Source organism: Microchirus variegatus (assembly GCF_963457635.1).
Source record: "Microchirus variegatus genome assembly, chromosome: 3".
Classification (NCBI taxonomy): domain Eukaryota; kingdom Metazoa; phylum Chordata; class Actinopteri; order Pleuronectiformes; family Soleidae; genus Microchirus; species Microchirus variegatus.
Genome location: NC_139804.1, coordinates 10974049 through 10989687, shown reverse-complemented (window position 1 = coordinate 10989687; position 15639 = coordinate 10974049). Strand labels below are relative to the sequence as shown.

The 15639-nt window shown below is 39.5% G+C and overlaps 2 protein-coding genes across 2 annotated transcripts; both read right to left on the bottom strand.

Moving 5' to 3' along the window:
* Positions 1 to 506: 506 nt before the first annotated feature.
* Positions 507 to 8348, bottom strand: ppp1cc (protein phosphatase 1, catalytic subunit, gamma isozyme). Its single transcript, XM_083887255.1, has 7 exons — positions 7978 to 8348; positions 6505 to 6636; positions 4335 to 4565; positions 4048 to 4152; positions 2585 to 2808; positions 2310 to 2444; positions 507 to 1219 (listed from the first exon to the last, which is right to left on the bottom strand). Exons 1-7 carry the CDS (start codon positions 8030 to 8032, stop codon positions 1130 to 1132), a joined length of 972 nt encoding a protein of 323 aa, XP_083743381.1. The 5' UTR covers positions 8033 to 8348; the 3' UTR covers positions 507 to 1129.
* Positions 8349 to 9855: 1507 nt separating this feature from the next.
* myl2b (myosin, light chain 2b, regulatory, cardiac, slow) lies at positions 9856 to 15082 on the bottom strand. The gene is made up of 7 exons (XM_083886593.1): positions 15016 to 15082; positions 13203 to 13292; positions 13047 to 13122; positions 11423 to 11527; positions 10481 to 10559; positions 10352 to 10400; positions 9856 to 10266 (listed from the first exon to the last, which is right to left on the bottom strand). Exons 1-7 carry the CDS (start codon positions 15016 to 15018, stop codon positions 10162 to 10164), a joined length of 507 nt encoding a protein of 168 aa, XP_083742719.1. The 5' UTR covers positions 15019 to 15082; the 3' UTR covers positions 9856 to 10161.
* Between the last annotated feature and the right edge of the window lie 557 nt (positions 15083 to 15639).

Below are 15639 nucleotides of genomic sequence, written 5' to 3'. Positions count from 1 at the left end.
TGTCAGGTAGGCGGTGGGTGGTCGGTTCCAGCAGATCATTAAGTGATATATTCAAATATTAGAACACGATGCTGAAATTTTATTGACCTTTCAACTTTCTAGACAAATTATGTTTGTTCACTTGCATGTGGTCCAAGGGAGGTCTTCAGGAGGGCAGTCCTCAAGTAGCATACAGGCTGATGCACAAGGTAACTAACCTACCATTCACGTACCGCATACCGGCCCAAAGCACAGGATTTAGTTTCCAGTCTTTCTCCAACATATTCCATGCATAACGTGCAGAAATAATTTATTACAAAATACTCGTTTATGAGATACGTCAATGCCCTTTGGGGGCACTTTGTGGCTTAAGCATTACTTTGTCACTTTGCATTTTGGAAAAACATAGAATTTAAATATGTGAAAGCATTATTTCACAATACTCTACGTGCTTGATACTTTCAGCTTCATTTATGGGTGCTAAAAGGCAAAACATTGTGGAAACGAATGACAATCTGACACCAACGTCCCCCTAAAATACACTCAAAGTTTATTAGAAAGATTTAGACATTACAAGAGTGCTTTTATATTCGTTTAATTTAGCACAATACTTGTTTAAAAATGTAATGATGCAGTGTGGAGTCAATGTTACCACGACACGGACTGCAAATTAACCATAGATAATTTTTTTAACATAAGTAAACAGGTGTTTGTGACTTTTCCCATAGGTTTTATAACGATTATTTCCTCAGTACAGACAGTGAGGAGAAGATGACACAAGATTAGGACATGAAAACAAAAACGACAAAAAAAGAAAATTGGAAAAATTGTGCACAGCTTCAAACAAGGCATTCCTGTGCATAATTAGCCATATTATTACATTTTTCCTGCTTGAACAGTCATATGTGGCAAATACTAGCTGCAAAATGGAGTGCAAAAACACCTGAGGTTTTCATGGTGACATATCAATTTACCCCTGTGGACAAAACAACAAAAATATTTTGCTTTCATCGTGTAGGAGTGGATATCTTTTCAGCATTGGCAGCATGAAGGAGAACAAATCCCTCAAATGCAGAAAGATGAAAGCAGAGGAGTGAGACCATTCTCCTCCAGATTCTGACTCCAGCCATTTGCCTCTGCATCTGGGCCATCATTTCTTGGCTTGCTTGGTCACCATGTTGCGTGGTGGAGTCACAGGACGGCTGCCGTTGGGCTTCTTCTTCTCAGCTGGTTTCAAAATCTACACAAAGGATACAAATGTTAAAGGTCCTCTATTGTGCAAAATCAACTCTTTTATCTTTTAGTACTTATATTTGGGACTCAGGGGGCCATACCAGTCCCCAAAATGTGAAAAAACAAGACTCATGTTTTAGTGGTTCCACTTTGTGTAAGTATAGGCGACAAAACACGCAATGTTTACACCTCCCGACCAAGTGAGGACAGTGAGTACATTTCACCGTGAATGTTGGCAAACAAAGGCTGTTTTGGCAGAGTTATTGAACTGCCATTGTGCATCATCCTTATGATATTTTGACTAAAGCATGACACAGACATGTTCATTAGGGCACCAGGACCTAGTTTAACTTGGGTAAATAGGGTATAATATGGGACCTTTAACCAATTTATCAAAATTCAGAATATGTAGAAAATCTCATTTCAAATAGATGCAAAAATGCTAACCATAAAGTAACTGCATCCCAAAATAGAAACACACATTTACAAGTAAATAGATGCACCATGCAGCTAAGCTGTTCTTTTCCCAGAAACAAACACTACAGCTCGTTATTATTAGGTGTTTTCCTGATTACCTTCTATGTCACAAACAACTTTAGCATGCGGCTAGTTGGTAGCATGTCAAGCACATTCCAGGTCTTTCTACCGCCCATTAACTTCAAAATATTCAGTTCTTTGAGCCGACACATTCTGTCCAAAAATGTACCAGCTTGGACTTCTTCTGTTATATCTGTATAAATAGCTGGGGTGGGACCTGCGGAGCATGGGTCTGGGCCAGTTTGGGTCTGGTTGAACGTAGTAGTATTTAGACTCCCTGCAGCATTATCTGGCGCAATAATTCAATTGTTTCTAACATCATGTACAATGTGGACTTGTTGACCTGTAATCAGGAATCGCCACAACACGATATTATCATGATATTGCAATATACTTAGTATTTTTTATGCTAATCTACAAAAAGTTGATCATCAGTTTAAAAAAATGAAATGCTACAAAAAATATTGATACTTGGTGTCTCAAAACGATATAATACAGTATTGTCATGGAAAACATTTTTCTCCCCCACCCGCTACCACAATGCACAACTGAGTTCTTACCTGGAAAGAGCACATGAGGGTCTCATCCACGCTCATCATGGCGCCAGCATTGTCAAACTCCCCACAATAGTTAGGAGCGGAGAACAAAGTGACAAGCTGCCTCTTTGCGAAAAATTCATAGCCATCCTCAACAACCTGCAAGTGGAATAAGAAAAGTATTAAACACAGGTTTAAAGAACTAAATAACACTCATTGAACAAATGATAACTGTAAAATACTTGTTTCCCCACATCACTACATTTGATAATGTATGCAGAGGTGCGTGTTGTGATTACCTGATGGGCACGGCAAATCAGATCCAGATCATGTTTATGTAGGAACTTGGCCACCACCTCTGAGCCAAAGGTAAATGATACACCTCTGTCGTTCTCCCCCCAGCCCAACACATCCTTGTCGGGATCAGACCACAGCAGATCACACAGCAGACCCTGGTCAGGCACATCAGTGGGGCGCATGATACGTCTGATCTGCTCCATGGACTGAAGGTCAGGTGACAGTCCTGAACAGAACAGCAGTGAAAGTACAAATAAACACAGCGATATTGAGGTCAGGGCCAGTTGCACATGTTTGAGGCCTACGTCAGCTGAAAACCACAAACATAAAATGATATTACTTCGGGACACATGAGAATAGCTGACGTCAAAGCTCCAAGGTGTAACATTTAGCAAGAAATGTAATTACTGTATGTTCATAGAATACACTTTTGTATGCACAATTGACAAGGGCCTTTATTTATGCATGCTGTCATCTTACAGAGCAGTTTCTACAGCAGCGTTACTTGAAAAAGAAAAAACATTCTTTCTGGTATATGAAGACCACTGTAGTTTCCCGATACACATGGGAAAAGGAAGAGTAAGTGGAGGTTTCCTCTGTTGTCAAACTTTTCAATTATACAGTTCTAGCATGGCTCTGCTTTGCTCAACTCGGTTTCTTTGCATTTCCATTAGGGATAGTATCTGGCACCTGGTGTTTTTTTCTGCAACTAACAATTATTTTCACGATTAATGGAGTGATCATTTGGTGCATAAAATGCCATAAAGTGTAAACAACGTTGATCAGTGTTTGTCAACCCCGAATATGATGATAATAAAGTTCTCAAATGTCTTGTTTTGTCAACAAACCAAAATGACTGAGTTATTTCTTTGTTATCGGGAGCAGAAGCAAATATTCACATTTAAGAAGCTGAAACAATCAAACAATTTTGTTTTAATCACGAAAAAAGCTTCAAACCGATGAATCGATTATCAAAAGTAGTTGACGATTAATAATGTAATCCATTAATAATAAGTAATTGTTTCAGCTCTAGTTCCAAGCCAGCTGAAATGTGACAACAGACTGCCAGCGAAGAATTATGAGCGCGACATCCGACATGGATCAAACCAAACAATGCCGAAATGTAGATCAGTTAAAAAGGCTAAAAAATCCCTAAGCATGCATTAATCTAAACAACTGGCTTTTCTTTGGACATTATAACTGTGCATCCACAACCCCGTAGTTACTACAGTATCTGAAATGCTGCCGCACAAATGACTTACAACGCTGAGTGTATCTTCTTCTTTGGATTTATACTCAGCCATGCTAGCTGCTGTGGATTCTATCTAACTAACAAGTTTACAGGTGCTTTACTGCCACCTACTGGACTGGAGTGAGGGTCAATTGGTGTGGAGTGAGGGCCGATTGATGTGGCTGGAGAAAAAAAAAAAAGTATTGGAAACGCATACAAATTATGAGAACCTACCTCCATGGCAGCAAAAGATCTTCTCATCGACAATGGCGGCAATGGGGAGGCAGTTAAAACAATCTGTGAAGGTCTTCCAGAGTTTGATGTTGTATCTTCGTTTACCTAAAACATCCAGATCAAGTAGATTATTCACTATTCCGTAACAATAATAACACTTCCTCTACTATGTATAAGACCACAGATTATTTTGCTACTAGGTGTATTTAGGCCACACAAAGGTACACATCTGTGGAAGTGGTAATAGTACAGCACATTTCAGCCACTGAATTCAGCAAACAACTCACACTCATCATAGAAACCATATATTCTGTTGATTGAAGCACACTCGTGGTTTCCCCTCAACAGGAAGAAGTTCTCAGGGTATTTGATTTTGTATGCCAGCAGAAGACAGATGGTTTCCAGAGACTGCTTCCCCCTGTCCACATAGTCTCCAAGGAACAGGTAGTTACTCTCAGGAGGAAAGCCCCCATACTCAAACAGCCTTAGCAGGTCATAGTATTGCCCATGGATGTCACCTGTAGGACAAGATAAATGAATGCACATACAAAACCAAACTGGATTAAAAAAAAATCACCATCATTTGAGTCCCCCAAAATGTCAATTAGACCCTATATTTCGGGTATTGTACATACAGTACCTCATTAGGAAGAGGAAAAGCTTATCTGTGGGACTGAAATAATATCCTGGCTGTTTCCACAGTTGTGACAAACCCCTGGGGTATTATAAGGGTCAGATATATTCAGTCTGTCAGGTTCTGAAATATACTGCTCGCTCTCCATGGATTTAAAGTGCGGGGTGAACACAGCAGGCCTGAGGATAGCTTTACACGACAACGATCTGAACAAAAACCGCAAAAGTGATGTTGCGTTTAGGGCTGTAATCAACCAAAGAAACTCTTAGTCGACTAAAGCCCTGAAATTTCGACTAAAAATCGACTAATCGGACGGGGGGGGGTGGGTGCTTCGCGAGTACCGCATCCGCAAAGCACCTGTGCGGCTGTGGCTCTTAATTTGAAAAGATCAGCAGCCGCGGCTGGAGTTCAACAGAGTCTGAAGGCTCGGACAGCATTTTGCATTACGTTCATCTGCGCAATACCACAGACCTTGATATCCGAAAATAATGTACTATGTCAACTAGTAATATCAGCACAATAACTGTTGAGGAACACAGAGCGAGACTCAACATAGGAGCTCAGCTTCACGGCTGAGACACAAATAGACCACGGGACGCTGCCGCTGTTGTCTGCAGGTGCGTCTGCAGTTATAAAACCAATCAACGATTATTAAACTAAAACATTGAAATATGCTAATAATTCTGATATGTTCATACTGAAAGCAGACGGAGCAACCTTAGCTTAGTGTTTTTAAATGATGTGCCACGTTTGTAGTAGAGCTGTGAAAAGATTCCACTTTTTTACTGTCATCTACTTTTGAAAAATGCTGCCACACTGCTGATGTCTTTGACATAGATGCGACAGGAGGACTGACTGCACATGTTTAGACTCCAAATGGCCGATTTCTCACCTCAAATTATCTTAAAAATGCGTTCCATGACACAGAAAAGTGAGAAACGGCCACTGTTTCAATGTTATTCCGCTTCCACAGTCTTTCTCTCGGACGCCATTGCTCACTGTAGCCAAAAGCACAACAACCGACCCCTACTGATCGGGCGGGAAATTTCAGTGGGTATCCGTCACCACGACGGAGAAGTATGAAGGCTCTAGGGGTCTCCGTGGTTACTGAGTCGTAGAAGTATAATGTGGCCTTTACTTGTGAGAGTGTTTCTAAAGAAAGGAGATATTTTTCATGTATTTTGTTAAGATGACCATGTAAGTTGCACTTTTTATAAGAGGACACAAACTGTTTTACAGAGTTTCTGTAAAGAAAGCACCTCTAAGATTTTTTTCCTACGAATAAAAGATAATTTTATTTGGTCATAATTTGTCTGTAGCTCTTTTGATAAAAAAAATTGTGAGAAAATCGTATCGTGAACCATATCAGATCGTGAGTTGAGTGTATCGTTACATCCCTACTCCTGGATAGGTATCAGAGCAGCTCAGGCAACTTCAATATCCGACTGATGGAAATAATCCGACATGTTTGTTGTTTGGCTGTACTGCACATGGATCTGACGTCAACGTGTACCTCCGATAGCCATCGTGAGCAGCTCAGAGCACACTTTTGCGTTTTCAACCTTCTAGACGGGTACGCGACGGTGGAGCGTTTTTAAGATTTTCACTCTGGAGGGTGGGTTCATTTTTTTTGCGTTTTTAAGCCCCCAAAACGCTGTTTTAGTTGTCTAACTGAAAGGCCCATGTGATAAAATATTTTGTCGGTTTCACCCGGGAGCGTTGTCGTGTAAAGCCAGCCTGTGACCTGAGAGCTGTTCATTTTTGCAGTTCAAAAACCAATGTAAAATTAATCTGGATAAGCAAAACTCTTCCTCACTACTCACCACATATCTTGAGAGGTGCTTCCAGCTCCAGGAGAATCGGCTGACTGAGAAAAATCTCCCTGGACTTGAGGCATAATCCACGGATCTCATTCTCCTGGAGCTGCACATTCTTGCCAGGTTTTGCGCCTCGGACTGCAACAAGAAAATCAAACAAAGTCACGTTAAGCAAAATATACAGAACACAAAAGGTATAAACATTATTGACTAAAATGCAATTATCTGCATTTTACTTCATTTTACTAGTAGAAACCATAATTACAACCTTCACACAGTTCAAGGATTTTGAACAAGAATGAAATTGTAGACATGTGAAATAATAATGGTGAACCTGAAATGTTAATTTTTACTCGAATATATATATAATTATTTTATGTGTGACAGTGTGCCAAGATAAAACTGGGTTTCCATGTGCTGCTTTAATGTCATAAAACTTAAACTTGAAAATGTGTGTGTGTGTGTGTAGAACAGAATGTGGCCATGTACTTGTAGTACATTATTTTCTCCATCGTTATGCCATGTAATGCATCCCCATCTTTGGACACACAAACTGCTAGGAATTTTTTGCAGTATTTTATAGTACAAAGTTCAGCTTGAAAATGAAAAAATATACTTGGTCAGGTTTGCCAGTTATGGTAAATTATATCTGAGGTCTATAGTTTAATAACTAAGAGTTCAAGGAGTGAGAATGTAAGCTAAAACCGTCCAAACATCTCTTTATATTGTACTGGTGCTGTTTGAGGCGATTAATCGAAAGTGTTGATGACAAGTGTGCGTGTCAAATCAAATTTCAGAACAAGATTGTCAGATGAACATTTAAATGACTCCATTAGAGTGAAGCCAAGTGGATACACTCCATCTTACACCACTCTTGTCGACTCCATGCAGTGCCAGTGTCATCTCACTAGATGAAAACACCCAGTGTACATACATAGCTGAACATGTGAACACTGAATGAAAAGTGAATAAGCCAAAAATGTCAGTGTATTTAAACATGCACGGTTTTGTTTTGACAGAACAAACTCATTCAGTTTGTTTTGGTTGAAAACTGAGAATAAATGATTTAAAAAGGACACGAGCAGCTTTCGGCCATTTAAATTTTGTCAAACATAAGAAGGTTAAAGAGCACTACTTTATATATTATTGTAAAGAACGGCTGACAGTTTCTGTTATAACTGTGCGCGTTCACGCGCGACACAGGAATGCGCAGCGTCGCTTGTGACTGTGTGCGTAATGCAGTGTGTATTTGACCAAGTACGTGATGCTTTATGGCCTGCGACTACACTGCCATTCCAACCCAAGAGACACATCTGATAAGAACACAACTACCCGTATAGAATAATAAATTACGTTAGCTAGGCTAGTTTTAAAAAGATGTTGACAAACATGCGACAGCGAAGCTTTAGCTGGCGCTACAGCGTGTTAGCAGTATCCGCCATATCGGCATTCAAATAAAAATGTTCGGCATTTCCTTACCTTCTAAAAGACGTTGGATGATACTGTCTATGTTGAGCTTGTCAACATCAGCCATTGCGACACTGGCGTTAATAAAAACCTGCTCGGTCAAATCAGCGTTTGAGCTAGTCAGTGCGCTAGCTATCCCAGCATTAGCTATCGAGCGTTAGCCTCGCTGTTTTTCCGGCTAAGGGTGAAGCTGTTGGTGTGATCCTGCTCTTTAGCGTATCGTTGTGATAAATTTACTAAACTACTTTAACATTGCAGATTTACAATATCTACATCTACTAGTGGTCTGTGCTGTGAGACGCAGAGTAAAAATAACAACAATAATAAACGTCAACCGCGATGCTGGTGTCCCGTCTCAGCCGCACCTTGTGTAGCTAGCTAGCTAACGGTTCAAGGAGGCTGTTGCTGCTGCTGGCCGCTCTGCTACTGCCCCCTATCGGACTGGATGGGGAAACGTCTTCAACTTTTAAGATGAGGATGCATGAAAAGATGATGTACAGATGGAAAAAAGAGGGAAACGTCAGATAATTTACTTATTAAAAGACGAGTGTGAAAATAAAAATATCAGATATTAAGGCTATTAAGTAGATGTTTGGAGCATTTTCACAGAAATGCTCAGCCATAAAAACTATAGGTATACCATTGTCTTAGTTTTTACAGTGAAATCACTCAGTAGTCTCTAAATCCCTCCCCAATTAGGAATGTTAACAATAAGTCACGAAAATCATTAGGTATATGATATGATTAATATTATTCAATATGAAATTACTATTTTTATTATAACATATTTCCTTAGATATAAAGGAGTAAAAGAGTCAGGAACATAGTGAGGCTGAGCCGCTGCCATCTGGCTGTAAGTTCAGTGTACCAACTGATGTCTTTTATCTCCACAGCCATCTGCCCTTTAATAATTATTAACAATAATAATAATAATAATAATAATAATAACAATAATAATAATAATATTAATAATAATAATAATAAAAACCTACGGCAACATTGATCAAAGGCAGACAATGTAAAATGGTACTTTCATCAAAGAGTTTGCCAGCATTACTCAGCATTGCATTATTCAAAATTCATGCACATTCTTTGTGATTTTATCACCACTACTGTACTTCTTCTACTACACATAATAATAATAATCATTAGAATAATACTTATTATTACTATAATTTCTAAATTAAGTATTCTACTACCTGAAATCAAAGCATTCCAAAGACATTTGCCATGACAAAATGGTGACACAAGTAAATAATATGCTTAAAGTGTAAGTATTCATTTGAAAGAGCTGATTGACATTGCTGTTATGAAAAATGAATCTAGTCTCAAGAATAATAGGAGAAAAAACGAGTGCTTTCCTAAATGAAACACTGTCCAGTCTCCCTTTATCTATTACACCTGTATTTATCTTTTTAACTTGTGCACATGCAGCAGTGACCTGCTTCATAATGCACTGTGCTGTACTGGGACAGAGGGAACAGCAGCAGCTGTGTGTGCAGCAGTGCCTCTTGGTCTACTCCTGCATACTCAGCACTGCACTAAAACTCACATGACTAATTAAATATCACTACTGAAAAGGCTTTTCCTGCTGCAGCCACAGGCAGCAAATGCAAATCTGTCTCCATGGAAGTGGAAAAGTTATTGTTGCTTCTCACACTGGGATTAACAAACTGCAAGGTTAAACCCTCTGCTGCTGCAAATCTCCCTCAACTCCACTGTTATGGTGACATGGTGCAAATTCATCTGGTCAAAAATCAGACACATGTTTGCTTTTGTTACAGCAAATTAGAAATGAGCACTTTCTAGGTCCCATTGAGTTTTTGTCACATTTCTTCTGCCGCTGGCATTTTATTACCAGACTGAAAATTGCTGCTGATAGCAACCCAACTTTGCTTTATTCATTGAGGAAAACAATATCAACACATTGAACATTTCCTTTACCGTCATCATATCAACCTTTAATTTCAGGGATTTAATCTCATGCAACCGCATAGTCTAATAGTGCAATAACATACACAAAAACATGTGTATAGTAATAATAATAATAGCGAATTAACATATAATTAATACATCAATATACATTTCAGAATAAAATCCTTAAACCTGAAATTCTTAGCTCTGTTTCTGCTCTGTTGCCTGTTCAAATTCTGACACCACAGTTGTTATTCATGTGTAGAAGGTAATCATCCAGCTCTATTCTTGGTCTTTCTCTTCACCATGTGTGATGATATGGACCAGGTTTTTGTAGTCGAGGTTCCCTGCTACATCTGGAGGGAAAGCTGCAAACATCTGCTCCATCTATAGGCAAGATGTAAAATAGTAAAATGTAAAATACATTAAATGCTACAAACTGGTGTAATATTGTCAGAGGGAGAGTTCTGACCTCCTCAGGTGAGAACCTGTCTGCCTGTGTCGTCAGCATCTCTGTGACACTGTGAAAACAATCAGTGATGATAATGAGCAGACGTTCACTTCACTGAGTAAACTCAACGTTCACCAGCGAGTTACTCACTAGTCTTTCTTTAACGTTCCTTTTGCCTCAGGATCAAAGACTTTGAAAGCATTGAGAATGGTCTCCTCTGGGTCAGCGCCTGCACATTAACAGCATGGATTTGGTAAAACATACATTCTTTAAATTGTCTCCTTACATACTGTTTATCCCCAACTGTCAGATTATTAGGGACACCGCGTTAAAGAGGAACATAATGTTCATCGTATGTTGACAGGTCTTGTCCAACGCTTTTAACTCAGTCCAGACAACAGGAACACATATTTATACACTTTATTAGGTACACCTGTTCAACTGTTTTTTTTAATGTATATATCTGGCCAGCCAATCACATGCCAGCAACTCATTGCTTCATGATACAGTATGTATCACAATATAAAGGCCACAATGCAATACACATTAGGGTTGGTACTTATGGTTATTTCCACAATTGATGAATCTGTTAATTAATTGATTAGTAGTTTGGTCTATAAAAAACTAAAACGATGATTTTCTCAAATGTCTTGTTTTGTTAAGGAACAAAGAAAAACGTCACATTTAAGGAGCTCAATCAGAGAGTTTGTTTTGTTTGTTAAAAAAGAGAAACTTAAAATAGATGGTGATTCATTCATTTAGTAATCGATTCATTATTGCAGCCCTAATACATATTTTTCAATATATTCATTTTCGAATTTACTGCAACAGCTGCTTAAATGTGTTTTTGACATGGTCTGCATCATATCCTTTGAACATCTGCTGCCACCCACTGGTTTTATTTCTCACTGCACCTTGTGTGACGTTTATGTCTCAAGACCACTATCAGAGTTAAATGCAGAGCATTAAATCATTGCCGATGATGATTAAGTAACATCTTAATGGATGAATAAGACCATTGACTTGAACTGCATTAGTTTTAGTCAGGTGTACCTAATAAACTGACAGAATCCAACAGAATCCAACACTCACCTTTAAGCTTCTCTCCAAACATGGTGAGAAAGACTGTGAAATTAATCGGCCCCGGTGCCTCTTTCAGCATATCATCAATCTCCTCCTGTTTGACATTTAAACGGCCTAGACGAGGATAACAGACAAGACAGAAGACACTTTAAGACTGAGACCAGCCATCATTTACACATTGCTGCATATTCTGCCCCTCATTGTTATGATTAATTAATAATGAATGTAATGCTTGTGAAACCCAACTGTACAGAAACAGAGGATATACTCAGTTTACTATCGCAGACAAGGGAAAACAGAAATTGCTTTGTCACAGTTACTTAAAGGACTGTTTCATGAACTTATTGTGCCCACTTTTCAAGATAAAGATAAATTGATGATGTTTGGTAAATAAATCACAACTTTATTTTATGTCTCTAAAGTGATCTTCAGTAAAAGACTGGAATCAGATGTATTTGGGGAAGCATCTGTGAGTCCCTTGACTGACTTAAAGGAGAAGTATGTACAATGTAGTGCCATCTAGGGATGAAGATGAGTATTGCAACCAAGTTAATACCTTTTGCGTCACACTTCCCATCCATGTGTATATGAAGCTATGGTGGCCTTCAGGTGACATTAAACAAAAGGTAGATGATAATATAAAGGGCTCGGTCAAATCATGACAGTTTTTGGTTGTTGATGTCATTTTTCTCTCTGGGGGTGCGTTTGTGTGTATTCAGCAGCAGTGCAAGGGCGGGCGGGGCCAATAAGCATTTATCCAATCAAAATCAAACTGCTGAAACAATGTTTTTTTAGCAATAGAATTCAATTCAGAACATTTGAATGGGCGTTTCTTTGTGTTTTCAGTCATACTCCAACCTGTTTGTGATCACCTCACTTTAGTCGCACAATGTTGCTGCTGGTTTCATCTTGACATTTCTTCACTTCCTGTGTGCACAATCTGTGCAGAATCTCAGAGAGAGTTGTTTGGAGCCAATTGCCTTAAAGCTCCCATAGAGTAGTCCTATCGCACATATATGTGCGTTATGGAGGTCTACTTACATACATTCACTTGTTTTTATGGTCAAAAACCTCCTAATTGCCGCAACTGAGCTGATAGAAATCTCTCCTTAATGATGCTCTCCTCGGCTGTGGTGTTTCAGACTGAAATCTCACACCCAGAAGATAGACTGTGCTGTGATTGGCCAGCCAGCAAGGGCTTTCCCAACTGTCTTGTGATTGGCCAATACCTGGAAGTGACGTAATCAGCACACCAGCTCTCAGAAGTGCAGCTCCCCCCTCTGGAACGGTGGATGCATTGCTACTCATTATTGAAACATTGTTTTAACAGTGTTTAAAAATAGCTAAAGGAGGTAATGGCGCTGATACACACCAAAAAAAACAGCGTTAATTGGAACTTCCAGTCGAGGTCCGCTTTAATCATTATCGTGTGAACTCATTTGACAGCGGTTTGAATGTAACACACATTTGTATCAGGTTCATATAAAGAAACGATGCACTGCAGTTTATACTAAATGTTTGAAAACCTAATTATAAATGTATTCAATTTCAGTCGCAGTCAGTAATTTTAAAGAATATGAAAAGAAGAAGAGACACATATTGACATAAACGAATGACACATAGCTCTTCTAACCTAAAGCTGCAAAAGTGTCCCTCAGGTCATTCTTGTCAATGAAGCCGTCTCTGTTTTGGTCCATGATGGTGAAAGCCTGTGAGAATTATAAATCTTATTATTACACACAGTTCAGCTCCACCTCGATATGAAGAAAGAAAAAGGAAAGGGAGTGACCTCTTTGAACTCCTGGATCTGGGCCTGTTCAAACATGGAGAAGACGTTGGAGCTGGCTCCCTCCGCTCTCTTCTTTGCTTTCTTGGGCGACTGCAGGGTTTGACAAAGTTGTATTAATTAGATCCAATACTGATGTCACAATCATCACCTGGCTCTCCGCTCCACTTTCACTCATTATCGGTTTCACTGTGACACATGTGCTCATAATAATGAGCCAATGATCTGAAAAACTTATTAAAGGGTGCTTGACAGGCGAGGTTTATACCACAGCACGCATTTCATTAGGGGGGATTACAAACACTGTCAGTTTAGTATGGAAATGTTTACTCAAGCATATCATTCTATGAGAATGCAGACTAAGCCTGGGGAGGGTGTGGTCGACCGTTTGCACTCTTACTGTCCCAGGATCACATGAGGGATTATTCCATCAGGCCGGGGTAATGACAGGATGCTACACTGTGGCTTGTTTGATCAAAAAAAAAAATCCCTCAGAGGCAAAGGATTACGTTGATCTATTTACACAACTGCCAGGGAAGTGTGAAAAACGAGGCTGAGGCGATGCAGAGCAGTGACACCATATTGCCTGGTGGAACCGCAGGCCTCTCGACAGCTGCTGTCGCACCCTTGTTGTGGATTAGCTGTCGTGTATCTCGTCATGGACAGGACCTCTGGTGCTCGGCAGCATTTTATTTCTCGGTGTCGTTGTAAGAGGATCCGTGGGAAGTGTGGTAGAATTTGCAGTTTTGTGTTGAACACAGGTGGGCTGGGATGTATTGCAGGTGGACCTTAGATATGATGCCGATATCTTTTGGTACAATATATTGCATTTCAAATGAAAATTAAAGCTGCAAGCAGCATAGTGTAGGCCCTTGCAGCTCACTATGTTTTCATGTGCTAATGTTTTCTGGTTTGGGCAGATTGGTCAATATAAAAACAAAGTTACAGGCCACTTCCTGTTTCCTGTGGCGAAATGGTTTGTGTCGGGTCAAGTTCATGTTTGTCGATAAACACGCTCAGACGAGTCGGTTTATTTGTGAAACGTGTGAATTGTTAAGATGGACGCCGTCATTTTAGTGACATTTATCAAGTTTCTGAGAACAAAAATGTGTTAGTATTATATACTGTATATATGTATTTATTTATACATATACTTAAAGGAAATTACACAAATTAAAAGTTAATCTTAATATTAGTTAGTATTCCATATAGAATGAGTTATATATACAGTATGTTATACATTTATACGTCTATATAACTCAACACAGCCCTCTTATTAATAATATAAGCAGATTATTTAAGAACAAAATTGACACCAGCTCGACCGATTAATCTGTCGACCTCTCTTCAGTGTTGTGCTACATTCTTTCTAATGGACAAATCTGAACACGGGCCTCCTCTCCTCTCCTCTCCTTGTCTCCTTATCTCCTCTCTGTTTCTTATTCCTCGCCTCCTCCCCGCCTCGTTCCCTCATCTAACCTTGTTTCCTCTCCGTGCTACAGTTGCAAACTCATTTTGAAAATTTCATCACTGTGGTCGGACAGAAATAATCAATGACTTGTCAATAGGACAACTGGAGCGACGTCCTATTGACGACTCTTCTGCTGATCTGTATTCAGCGTCCGTACACATGTCGACACAGAGCCTATTGATTAATTATCTTTGGTGTGAGTGGAGCGAAATTTACAATTCATCAAAACATAGTACACAGTATAATAACCTACTGTATATAATATGATATATTCATATCATAACAAGGCAGCAGACACAGAATGTCCCTGTAAATGCAACAATAATGAAATGTGTGTGGACTCACCATGTCTCAGTAGTAGCTGGATGATAACTACACAGTATCTTTGCTGCTTTATGATGGAGCGGCACACAGAACAAGGGGTAAATATAGTGACCCCCACCCTGTAACAATGGTGCATGCATGAGCTCTATAAATACTCCAGGCCTTGTTTAGGCAGAGTCCCAGGTAAAGAAAACTATTCCCTCACCATTGTCAGCCTCCATTGTCAGAGTTCATGAGATGTAGGAATAGCCAAACACACATGCCCCATTACTGGGACCCAAGAATAACAGCAGGACATAGCTTTGGCTCAGAGAGGACAGTTGTGTTTGAATGGCAGATGCACTTGATGGGATCCATCATCCAGCTGTCCCGTTAGTGCTCCACTGGGACGAGGTTTCTTGGTAGCACAGTAAATGGAACAGTTAGCTAAGCTCCAGTAAGACGTGATCATGAACAGCGTGTCACGCTGAGGAAGAAAAAATGTTTTCATGGGAAACGTTTGTGAATAATGTTACATTTCTCATATACGCCATTTTGTGCTCTTAACCACGCACTGGGAACACTTATTTCAGTGCACCAACAATTGGACGTTTTTTTATTTTTATTTTTTTATTTATTTAACCACAAAAGGACCAGAGAATGTCC